Genomic DNA, 12630 nt, shown 5'->3' on the forward strand with positions numbered 1-12630 from the left:
TATCCCGTGGATAAGCCGACCCCTTTCTACAGAATCTTTTTTCTGGTCCTCAAAATTCGGCTTATACGCGGTCATATACGGTATCATGTATTGTACCATGACACTAGTACCTAGATTGGTAAGTATTGCGGCAGAGTGTATACTACGTACAACTGATTCTATTTACCATATTTTCTTGAGTGTAGTGCGCACCCATGTATAATGCGCACCCCCCTCTAGCGGATTCAGTATTTTAGTATTTTGGAAAAAAATAAATCGAATATCAAGGGCAGAAAAAAATTACACCGTAGTTCTACCCCTTTCAGTAAACGAACAGGTGATAAAACTTGGTCAGTACAAATTCGAAATTTGAGATAAAAAAATCACCAGACATGTTGATTTACCGTTTAAATTGTATTTTTTGTTCTGCTAGGCCAGGATTAAGATTACCTTGTGTATGTTCTCGTAGACTAAGCCGGAAACAGCAATCAGGCATGTTGAGGGATGCCATGCTGGGAATTACAGGTTTGAGTGGTTTTGAACAATCTGATTCTTTGTCAAAATATTTTGTTGATGTTATGTGGGTGAATATTGACTTTGCTTCGGTTCTTTGATGTGTTGAGATTATGTTATTATGTTATTGAATGTTGTGAGAAAATGAAATTGAAATGTTATAGGGAAAAATATTTAGCAGCATGGAACCAAGCCTTGATTACTGGTAGAGCCCTGAATGTTTCTTAAACACTTTCACCTGAGACACGGCCCTTAATAGAAACACAGCCCTTAATAGAAACACAGCCCTTAATAGAAACGCTGCCTTTAATTGAGACCTCAACCTTTTACGGAGAGTCAGCACTATCAAGACTTGGCCCTTTTAGACCTGGACCCACTTGCACAAAGCGATCTTAGCGCTAAGATGATCTTAACTCCGATACTTTAACATCGGCTTACAATAGTCGTAGTGCTAAGATCGCTTTGTGCAAGTGGGCCCTGGTTGAGATCTGGTCCTTTATTCGAACCCCTTCCTTTACATAGACCTGGCCCTTAGTAAATGAAATATGCTTGTCACTGAAAGCTGTAGATGCCCAGTAACATTTCTGTTGTCCTCTGCAGCACACAGCCGATGAGGCCATCCCCCTGAGTCAGGATGATGATGAGGCAATCGTGTGGATGCCCGAGGTGTTCCCGAGTGACTCCGCCCTTGGGAATGTCGGCAAGGGGAACCAGGAGGATGAGAACGAAGCAGAACATTCTGTCCGGGATCCACAAATGTCCTTTATTCAGGAGATGGACCGCGGTGCATGCGTCTCTCACCTCTCCTTCCTTCATGATGAGGTGGAGAAGATGTTTGAGATGCCAAAGAAGTTTGACATAGATGAGTTGTCCTCGTCAACTGTTGTACCCGACAGAAACCGTCGACCCAGTGAGGTCACAGTCACAGACAGGCACTTTGATGAACACGACTATGCAGGTAGGCTGGAAACAACACTTATTTGCTTAACTTGCCTATATAGGGAGCACAGTGGCTCAGTTGTCTAAGGTACATGTCGACAGAGTTATGGCCCTTACTCAGACCAGGATCTGCTGGCTAATGGTTTCTTGGATTCACCTCTGTTATGATCCTTAATTTGTGGGTATTCCTGTACATGTGGGCTAAATAAGATTGGATCTGTTTGATTGTGACAGCATACATCACTACGTGTAAAATCAACCACTGGTTAGCTTTGCGAGATTAATTACATTCCTCTATTATTATATGATATTGTTGATTGTGGCAATAAACAACATTCACTCACCAATTCTTCACTTCTGTGTTTCCCTCCAGTCCACCGCCGAGTGTCCTTTCCCCACACCCATCAGCCACTGCGCTCCCTCTCCAACAAGTCTCTCAAGACACTCAAACCAGCTAAAGTCAAGAAAAAGAAGAAGAAGAAAAAGAAAAAGATGCGGAGTTTCCCATCAAAGGGAGCATTGAAGTCCCCTCCAATCCCGGAGGAAGTCGAGGACAAAGATGACGATGATGATGATGAGGAGGAGGTATGTGAGACACTTATGAGCAGTTGCAGAGAATAGCTGAAAGATTGTTGAGAGGTGTTGAGCAATAGTCACTCACTCAATCACTCGTATGAGTAGTTCATGCAAATTACAGAGGCGGTATGGCCCAGTAGAAGGTGGCCCAGGGGATGAGAAAAAGATCCTGAGGCTTATTGGAAGGACAATGTTCGGGAGGGTTTTAAAAACAATCGCTCGCTACTTCACAGAAACGCACATGTCCCATTGTTTATCAGAGCCAAGTGTACAAAACACACCCTGCTTCGTGGAAAGCACGTGCTTTCCGTGAAGATTTTGTTAATAACTGGGACATGGGAGTTTCTGGGAGTTTAGTTAGACAGGTGAGTTTGCAGAGTAAAGAGGTGTCGTAACAGTAGACAATAGAACAGTTGTTTGTGTTCGATTGGGGTATATAAATGGGTTGCATTTTCATTGTTTTCGTTTTTCGTTAATAAACATCGGATATTCCTATATATCAGACAAGGTAGAAAGTACAATATTTTAGTCATTTGAAACATGGATAGTTACATCATGTCATTGTTTCGCTGGTATCTGTTGCAAAAGATTTTCACAAATTATGTCATGGGTATTTTGAGTTGTTTGTAAACATTGTGGTGCAGGGCCCTGTTCTACTCAAGGACAGTTGTAAGTATGGGAGTTACGATCACCATAGCGCTTAGATGGCTTTGAGGAACAGACCCGTGTTGTATGGTATGAAATAAATACATCTCAACTTTTCATGTGCTTAAAGTATTATTCTTTTAAGCTCAATTGGATTATGCTCTGGATCACGTTGATATCTGCCTACATTTACAAACAAAAGTGAAATTTATAAAAATAATTGAACGGCAAGTACCCAAATAACTAAAATACTAAACTCGTTCCTGTGTAATAAACCGTGATTAGTTCTGGTTTTAAACAGGACCTCTATTAGTATGTAATAAATATTTGTTTGATTATCACATTACGGCTGATCTTTGTTATTCGGGAGGGTCATGCTAAAAGTGGACAAGCCCGTCATCTGCAGCCTCAATGTATTAACTTGTTTATGTTTCCGTAGACCGATGAATCAGATGATATGGACATCGAGGAGGAGAGAGAGGAGGAGGGGGAGTTTGTGGGGGGCGGGTCCGTCTATACGGACCAAGCCCGCAAAGCCTCTGTCCCCGGCATCACTGTAGGCTTCTTCATCGGAGAGGAAGATGGCGACACTTCACCCACTGAGGAAACCAAGGGTTTTCCTGGCGATTCTAAGACATCGTCATCATCGAGGTTCAAGCGAGCCGGGTCAGAGGAACCCGTGACCTCCGCCATGCTTGGGTCTGTTAGTGACGAGCCGCAGGTATCCCAGCATGCTGCTAGCTTACACATACCACATGGTGGGGGCGGGTCTCGTTTGCGGAAAGACAGTGCTCCACAGGTCAAGTTCTTACTGGGTAAGGAATTGACATTAATGTGCGATTCAAGCTTGACTCAACTCCACTGACTTCATTCTGCTGGATTGTGATTGTTGGAGTTTATTGAAAAAAATAGATTGTCTACTGTTCATTTCAGAGTGCGGCCATGGGGACTTTAACACACAAATCTCTTAAAGGCACCAAAATTAATATCACTGCGCCAAAAAGGCACAACATAAAATCCAAAAACTAAAATATGTTTTCAAAAGTACTTTTGGTTATTGCATTTAATGGGAAATCGTGACATTGACTCTGACAATCCCTGTTATACTGTGAAAAAGGTTACATTCTCTAAGTTTTAATTTTTTGCTTAAAAAATATTGTGTGTTCCCTGGTTTCATCATGGTTATGTCCTTAATTCTTAGAAAGGTAGGGTTCATTTGGCCCAACGTTTCCTGTTTCTGTAATGAACACCGATTGTCTCTGAATATGCTTGGAAAAAATATTGATGCTGCAGACTGTTTAAAAAAAAGAAAATTGTTTTGTTTTTTTTAAATAATATTGAAACTCAAAGCTTGAATTTAAAAAAGTATCTGGTTTTGCATTAGAGCTGAAAAATATCTATTCTCCATACCAAATCCCAGGCCTCCTTACAGAATGTCCCCCTCTCTCTTCCCCAGGGGATGACGGCAGTGAGACCAGCCTGGCCGACAGGGACGACCCGGTGTGGGTGCCGCAACATCCCAATGGAGATGTGCCAGATGGGGGTGCCCCTCATGCTTCACAGTGAGTAGGAGTTGTCTCCCCTTATTGACGCTACACTGGCCTTAAACCAGTTCATAATGGTGTGACCCTGTGTGGACATTGATTCTGTTCACAGGAAATTACTTGTGTTTGGTTGGAGGATCTTGTTTTCTGACTGTGGTGCAGAGAAAAAACAGAACAATCAAAACGGATAAGAAGCCAAATATCTTTTGGTCTTAGCCATTTGCTGATGCGGCTTGAAGCAACATTTACTTACTCACTCACTTGGCTATTTGTCATATATGAAGTTGATGGATGTAACGAACATGCTCATAAAGAAATAACGGATATAGCAACTCACGTTGTGGTGCCGTGTGTACTCTGTCAACGATGATGTGTAAGTGTATAACAAACTGTGAAATCATTGAGCTGAGCTCCTCATGTGTCGCCAATCTACCTATCAAAACATCAAAGGGCCAAGCGCAGCTGTTCAAAGCGGCAATAAACAATTGAAGGCAAATTGATTTACTCTTAAGTACTGACACCTTGTCCTCAAATTACACCCTCAATTTACAAAAGTAACACAGTGATTGAAGTGGATATATTGTGTACATGTACAGTGCACACTTTTGTTTATCACATGACTTAAAAATTTATTTACATGATAAATTTATGGGACAAAATTTATAGGTGCAGGCTGGTTTTGTCTGGTGCAAATGGTGCAGATGTCAACAGGCACCTGGAGCAAGTTAAATCAAGTTCCTTAACTTCCTGCTGTATATGAATGTGCTCTGTCTACCCAATTCTACCTATCCTACCCAACAGGTCGGACAGCAAGCTGGGGAAACAGAAGCACCGGAAGCACCACCATGAGCACTTCCGGAAGGAGCACCTGATCATGAGGCGGCAACGGGGTTCCGAGGTCCACCTGGACAACATGGAACAACTGAAGCGGTCGCCCACGGAAACCGAGGAGGCGATGCTGCTCCACAAGGCCGACCTGGACAATTTGGCCAGTAAGACTATACAGGCAGGCAATCCGCTTTAAGGACACTTCTTACACTTTTTGTCTCAAATATATACTCATGTCATGTACAGTCAAGTCTTGTTGATCCGACACTCGTTAATCCAACAATCAGCTTTAGCCGACACTAATAAAGGGAAACGATTACATCAGTGCTATTTAGCCCCGGCGTTAATCGGAGTCTCGCACTCCGACTGAATTGCTCATGCTACCGCTGAGGACATCCCATTACAGGTCACATCAGAACAACCTTTCGCGAACTATGACCGACCAATGAAATGACTAACAGGAAGTTGAAGTTGAACTGGCAATTTCCATTCCAGACTTTGCTTTTTATAGTGTTCTGAATCAGTCGTGCATTCCGTAACAGTTGTTTTGTGTTGCAGGTTGCAGGTTTAGAAAACATATTCCGCTAACAATGTAACATAACAATTTGAATATTTCATGTTTTATTACGTGTTTGTTTCGTTATCTAACGTGTAGTTGTCCGATTTTCGACACGTACGTTGGTACTACTTAATTTCATTTTTTCAACATAATCATATGCAACCAACCATGTCGGATTAACGGAACTTTACTGTCTTTGGTCTTGTTGCAGTCTTTGGGAGGGACTCCATGTGAGGCCTGAAACAATGGCAGTGTACTGAGGAGGGGGACCAGGACGGGAGGGACAGTGGCAGGGGGATTCTCACCAATAACCTTAAAACCATTTATTTATCATGTAGCCCAGTTTCATTCAAGAGAGGATTTCTGAATGACTTTGTAACCAGTGCTTAAGTGTGGGATGGCTGTTTGATTCAACTGATGATAAATATTAATACCAATAATGTTGAAAGGTAGGTAGGGTGATTCATTGATTGAAACATGTGACCAGCCATGAGTCGGGGACCTTACGGGTGAAAAATCACATTTTGACGTTTCATTGTTTTAAAAACACAGGATCATATGAACACAGGAACACAATGCACAGGCTTCAATTCTTATTTATTAAATTGATACTTGGCATTATACATATGGACTACTTTTCCTCAAAATCCCATTTTCAGACTTAAAATAATAACTTGTAATAATTTAAATATAGCGGCTGATTAATTGTAAGTAGATATGGATGCTAAAATGTTTTGAACTAATGCTTTTATTACATTACAACTAAACAAGAATAAAATAAGATAATTTTGTACAGTCTGTATAGAAGTAAGTTGATGTCCAACATCTTTTTTTTTATGACGTCACAGCACAGTTGTATCCTGACACCCATGAGGCCCCTTTTCTCCTGGTGGGCCACATATGTTGTTGGTGAAAGGTTCTCTTTTGAAGGATTTGATTGACTTATGTGTGCCGGCAGGCATGGTAGAGGTACTGCACTATGGTCTCCGTCCTAACTCTTCCAGGTCACAGATTCGAGGATGTGCGGGGCATCAGACGGCACAAGATCAACCGCCATCGCAGTGCCATGCATTCCATTGTGCATATCAGCAAGTTGGCCAAGGAGAAGAAACCGCATAAGCCCAAGAAGATTGACCACAGTCCTCATGAGGTAGGTGGGGGGGAGGGCACTGACTTTGGGGGGACACAAACATGGTGTGTATTTACCTTCTAAATCACTGTCTATGGATGGTCCAGGGTGCTCCATCCCACTGTGTACAATGGTCTTGTGTGTACTGCAGCTAGAGAAAGACAGGACCTTAGTCTTATGGTGCCTTATGTTTACCGCAGGTGTTTGTAGAGTGAGATAGGACTAAGTCTTATGGTGCCTTATGTTAACCGCAGGTGTTTGTGGAGTGAGAAAGGACTAAGTCTTATGGTGCCTTATGTTTACTGCAGGTGTTTGTGGAGTGAGATAGGACTAAGTCTTATGGTGCCTTATGTTTACCGCAGGTGTTTGTGGAGTGAGATAGGACTAAGTCTTATGGTGCCTTATGTTTACCGCAGGTGTTTGTGGAGTGAGATAGGACTAAGTCTTATGGTGCCTTATGTTTACCGCAGGTGTTTGTTGAGTGAGATAGGACTAAGTCTTATGGTGCCTTATGTTTACCGCAGGTGTTTGTGGAGTGAGATAGGACTAAGTCTTATGGTGCCTTATGTTTACCGCAGGTGTTTGTGGAGTGAGATAGGACTAAGTCTTATGGTGCCTTATGTTTACCGCAGGTGTTTGTGGAGTGAGATAGGACTAAGTCTTGTGGTGTCTACTGCAGGTGTTTGTGGAGTGAGATAGGACTAAGTCTTGTGGTGTCTACTGCAGGTGTTTGTGGAGTGAGATAGGACTAAGTCTTGTGGTGTCTACTGCAGGTGTTTGTGGAGTGAGATAGGACTAAGTCTTGTGGTGTCTGCTGCAGGTGTTTGTGGAGTGAGATAGGACTAAGTCTTATGGTGCCTTATGTTTACCGCAGGTGTTTGTGGAGTGAGATAGGACTAAGGGGTTATGGTGCCTTATGTTTACCGCAGGTGTTTGTGGAGTGAGATAGGACTAAGTCTTGTGGTGTCTACTGCAGGTGTTTGTGGAGTGAGATAGGACTAAGTCTTGTGGTGTCTACTGCAGGTGTTTGTGGAGTGAGATAGGACTAAGTCTTGTGGTGTCTACTGCAGGTGTTTATGGAGTGAGATAGGACTAAGTCTTGTGGTGTCTACTGCAGGTGTTTGTGGAGTGAGATGGGACTAAGTCTTGTTGTGTCTACTGCAGGTGTTTGTGGAGTGAGATAGGACTAAGTCTTGTGGTGTCTACTGCAGGTGTTTGTGGAGTGAGATAGGACTAAGTCTTGTGGTGTCCACTGCAGGTGTTTGTGGAGTGAGATAGGACTAAGTCTTGTGGTGTCTACTGCAGGTGTTTGTGGAGTGAGATAGGACTAAGTCTTGTGGTGTCTACTGCAGGTGTTTGTGGAGTGAGATAGGACTAAGTCTTGTGGGGTCTACTGCAGGTGTTTGTGGAGTGAGATAGGACTAAGTCTTGTGTCCACTGCAGGTGTTTGTGGAATGAGATAGGACTAAGTCTTGTGGTGTCTACTGCAGGTGTTTGTGGAGTGAGATAGGACTAAGTCTTGTGGTGTCTACTGCAGGTGTTTGTGGAGTGAGATAGGACTAAGTCTTGTGGTGTCTACTGCAGGTGTTTGTGGAGTGAGATAGGACTAAGTCTTGTGGTGTCTACTGCAGGTGTTTGTGGAGTGAGATAGGACTAAGTCTTGTGGGGTCTACTGCAGGTGTTTGTGGAGTGAGATAGGACTAAGTCTTGTGTCCACTGCAGGTGTTTGTGGAGTGAGATAGGACTAAGTCTTGTGGTGTCTACTGCAGGTGTTTGTGGAGTGAGATGGGACTAAGTCTTGTGGTGTCCACTGCAGGTGTTTGTGGAGTGAGATAGGACTAAGTCTTGTGGTGTCCACTGCAGGTGTTTGTGGAGTGAGATAGGACTAAGTCTTGTGGGGTCTACTGCAGGTGTTTGTGGAGTGAGATAGGACTAAGTCTTGTGTCCACTGCAGGTGTTTGTGGAGTGAGATAGGACTAAGTCTTGTGGTGTCCACTGCAGGTGTTTGTGGAGTGAGATAGGACTTAGTCTTGTGGTGTCCACTGCAGGTGTTTGTGGAGTGAGATAGGACTAAGTCTTGTGGTGTCTACTGCAGGTGTTTGTGGAGTGAGATAGGACTAAGTCTTGTGGTGTCTACTGCAGGTGTTTGTGGAGTGAGATAGGACTAAGTCTTGTGGTGTCTACTGCAGGTGTTTGTGGAGTGAGATAGGACTAAGTCTTGTGGTGTCTACTGCAGGTGTTTGTGGAGTGAGATAGGACTAAGTCTTGTGGTGTCTACTGCAGGTGTTTGTGGAGTGAGATAGGACTAAGTCTTGTGGTGTCTACTGCAGGTGTTTGTGGAGTGAGATAGGACTAAGTCTTGTGGTGTCTACTGCAGGTGTTTGTGGAGTGAGAGAGGACTAAGTCTTGTGGTGTCTACTGCAGGTGTTTGTGGAGTGAGATAGGACTAAGTCTTGTGGTGTCTACTGCAGGTGTTTGTGGAGTGAGAGAGGACTAAGTCTTGTGGTGTCTACTGCAGGTGTTTGTGGAGTGAGATAGGACTAAGTCTTGTGATGTCTACTGCAGGTGTTTGTGGAGTGAGATAGGACTAAGTCTTGTGGTGTCTACTGCAGGTGTTTGTGGAGTGAGATAGGACTAAGTCTTGTGGTGTCTACTGCAGGTGTTTGTGGAGTGAGATAGGACTAAGTCTTGTGGTGTCTACTGCAGGTGTTTGTGGAGTGAGATAGGACTAAGTCTTGTGGTGTCTACTGCAGGTGTTTGTGGAGTGAGATAGGACTAAGTCTTGTGGTGTCTACTGCAGGTGTTTGTGGAGTGAGATAGGACTAAGTCTTGTGGTGTCTACTGCAGGTGTTTGTGGAGTGAGATAGGACTAAGTCTTGTGGTGTCTACTGCAGGTGTTTGTGGAGTGAGATAGGACTAAGTCTTGTGGTGTCTACTGCAGGTGTTTGTGGAGTGAGATAGGACTAAGTCTTGTGGTGTCTACTGCAGGTGTTTGTGGAGTGAGATAGGACTAAGTCTTGTGGGGTCTACTGCAGGTGTTTGTGGAGTGAGATAGGACTAAGTCTTGTGGTGTCTACTGCAGGTGTTTGTGGAGTGAGATAGGACTAAGTCTTGTGGTGTCTACTGCAGGTGTTTGTGGAGTGAGATAGGACTAAGTCTTGTGGTGTCTACTGCAGGTGTTTGTGGAGTGAGATAGGACTAAGTCTTGTGGTGTCCACTGCAGGTGTTTGTGGAGTGAGATAGGACTAAGTCTTGTGGTGTCTACTGCAGGTGTTTGTGGAGTGAGATAGGACTAAGTCTTGTGGTGTCCACTGCAGGTGTTTGTGGAGTGAGATAGGACTAAGTCTTGTGGTGTCTACTGCAGGTGTTTGTGGAGTGAGATAGGACTAAGTCTTGTGGTGTCTACTGCAGGTGTTTGTGGAGTGAGATAGGACTAAGTCTTGTGGTGTCCACTGCAGGTGTTTGTGGAGTGAGATAGGACTAAGTCTTGTGGTGTCTACTGCAGGTGTTTGTGGAGTGAGACAGGACTAAGTCTTGTGGTGTCCACTGCAGGTGTTTGTGGAGTGAGACAGGACTAAGTCTTGTGGTGTCTACTGCAGGTGTTTGTGGAGTGAGACAGGACTAAGTCTTGTGGTGTCTACTGCAGGTGTTTGTGGAGTGAGATAGGACTAAGTCTTGTGGTGTCTACTGCAGGTGTTTGTGGAGTGAGATAGGACTAAGTCTTGTGGTGTCTACTGCAGGTGTTTGTGGAGTGAGATAGGACTAAGTCTTGTGGTGTCTACTGCAGGTGTTTGTGGAGTGAGACAGGACTAAGTCTTGTGGTGTCTACTGCAGGTGTTTGTGGAGTGAGATAGGACTAAGTCTTGTGGTGTCTACTGCAGGTGTTTGTGGAGTGAGATAGGACTAAGTCTTGTGGTGTCTACTGCAGGTGTTTGTGGAGTGAGATAGGACTAAGTCTTGTGGTGTCTACTGCAGGTGTTTGTGGAGTGAGATAGGACTAAGTCTTGTGGTGTCTACTGCAGGTGTTTGTGGAGTGAGATAGGACTAAGTCTTGTGGTGTCTACTGCAGGTGTTTGTGGAGTGAGATAGGACTAAGTCTTGTGGTGTCTACTGCAGGTGTTTGTGGAGTGAGATAGGACTAAGTCTTGTGGTGTCTACTGCAGGTGTTTGTGGAGTGAGATAGGACTAAGTCTTGTGGTGTCTACTGCAGGTGTTTGTGGAGTGAGATAGGACTAAGTCTTGTGGTGTCTACTGCAGGTGTTTGTGGAGTGAGATAGGACTAAGTCTTGTGGTGTCTACTGCAGGTGTTTGTGGAGTGAGATAGGACTAAGTCTTGTGGTGTCTACTGCAGGTGTTTGTGGAGTGAGACAGGACTAAGTCTTGTGGTGTCTACTGCAGGTGTTTGTGGAGTGAGATAGGACTAAGTCTTGTGGTGTCTACTGCAGGTGTTTGTGGAGTGAGATAGGACTAAGTCTTGTGGTGTCTACTGCAGGTGTTTGTGGAGTGAGATAGGACTAAGTCGTGTGGTGTCTACTGCAGGTGTTTGTGGAGTGAGATAGGACTAAGTCGTGTGGTGTCTACTGCAGGTGTTTGTGGAGTTGGACAAGCTTCATGTTGGCCCAGACCCTGATGCTGAGTGGGAGTGGAGGGAGAAGGCTCGATGGATCAAGTTTGAGGAGGATGTAGAAGAAGGGGCAGAGAGGTGGGGTAAACCTCACGTGGCCTCACTGTCCTTCCATAGTCTTCTGGAACTCAGGAGGGGGCTGGAGCATGGTGGGTACTTGCAGGAGCTGTCAGACAGACACAGCTGTCATAATGTGATGCCACAACATCTATGTTGCCATGGCTTATCTATGATCGTGTTGTGGTATAACTACTATATTGCCATGGCTTATCTATTATATTGCTGTGGAATAACTAAGCTGTAAAATTGCCATGACTATGATGTAATATTGCCATGACCCAATATGTAATATTGCCATGACTAAGATGTAATATTGCATGACTAAGATGTAATATTGCCATGACTAAGATGTAATATTGCCATGACTAACATGTAATATTGCCATGACTAAGATGTAATATTGCCATGACTAAGATGTAATATTGCCATGACTAAGATGTAATATTGCCATGACTAACATGTAATATTGCCATGACTAACATGTAATATTGCCATGACTAACATGTAATATTGCCATGACTAACATGTAATATTGCCATGACTAACATGTAATATTGCCATGACTAACATGTTATCTGCTATGTCACAAGTTAGTCCTGCCACTCTGGACATTTCTGTCTAGGCACTTTACTGCTTGACCTTGATGCCAGTGACCTTCAGACCATCATCCACCGGGTAGTGGACAACATGACCATCACTGACCAGATCCGAGACCAGGACAAGGGGAGACTAATCCGCACACTTCTCCTGAAACACAAGTAAGTCCATGACCAATCTGGCAAGGTCAAGTCTAAGGCTCAAGTCCTGAGAAAGGGCATGTGTGAATCTGAGAAGCTTTTCCTCATGTAAATATTGTGCATCATATAACTTGCAGCTTATGTTCTGCTTCTTTCCTCGTCACTACGCACAGTTACAAGTCCATATTTTGTGCATTACACTGAAGTCGTGTGGACACCATTTTGTCAGTGTTGTATGATGTTGATGTAACCATACAGTAGTGATCGTGTGGCCATTATATACTTGATGCTTGCTTCCAGTACCTATAGCTCTAATGGTAGAATTAGGCATGATAGTAAATTTGTATCATTTTCATCAAAACATCACAACCTCACTCCACAAGTTTCATCATTTTCATAACATGTCAGTCATACCTCTGATTCTCAATTCATATCAGTCTTTGAACTATCTACGAAGTTGTGTTCAGTCTCCAAGTTTCACTGGGATATTAGATTAG

At 43.7% G+C, this 12630-nt stretch overlaps 1 protein-coding gene across 12 annotated transcripts in view; it reads left to right on the forward strand.

Moving 5' to 3' along the window:
* The window catches only part of LOC139464057 (anion exchange protein 3-like), a 124833-nt gene that overhangs the window by 85459 nt on the left and 26744 nt on the right, over window positions 1–12630 (forward strand). For all 12 annotated transcript variants that reach the window (XM_071245587.1, XM_071245585.1, XM_071245596.1 and 9 more), the window contains 8 exons: window positions 1093–1450; window positions 1805–2016; window positions 3092–3467; window positions 4109–4214; window positions 4998–5188; window positions 6588–6733; window positions 11299–11485; window positions 12019–12154. In XM_071245587.1, the coding sequence (XP_071101688.1) occupies window positions 1093–1450; window positions 1805–2016; window positions 3092–3467; window positions 4109–4214; window positions 4998–5188; window positions 6588–6733; window positions 11299–11485; window positions 12019–12154 (1712 nt within the window). The remainder of the gene's footprint in view (window positions 1–1092; window positions 1451–1804; window positions 2017–3091; window positions 3468–4108; window positions 4215–4997; window positions 5189–6587; window positions 6734–11298; window positions 11486–12018; window positions 12155–12630) is intronic.

Source organism: Haliotis cracherodii, unplaced genomic scaffold (genome assembly GCF_022045235.1).
Source record: "Haliotis cracherodii isolate W230 unplaced genomic scaffold, xgHalCrac1.p SCAF_16, whole genome shotgun sequence".
Taxonomy (NCBI): Eukaryota; Metazoa; Mollusca; class Gastropoda; order Lepetellida; family Haliotidae; genus Haliotis; species Haliotis cracherodii.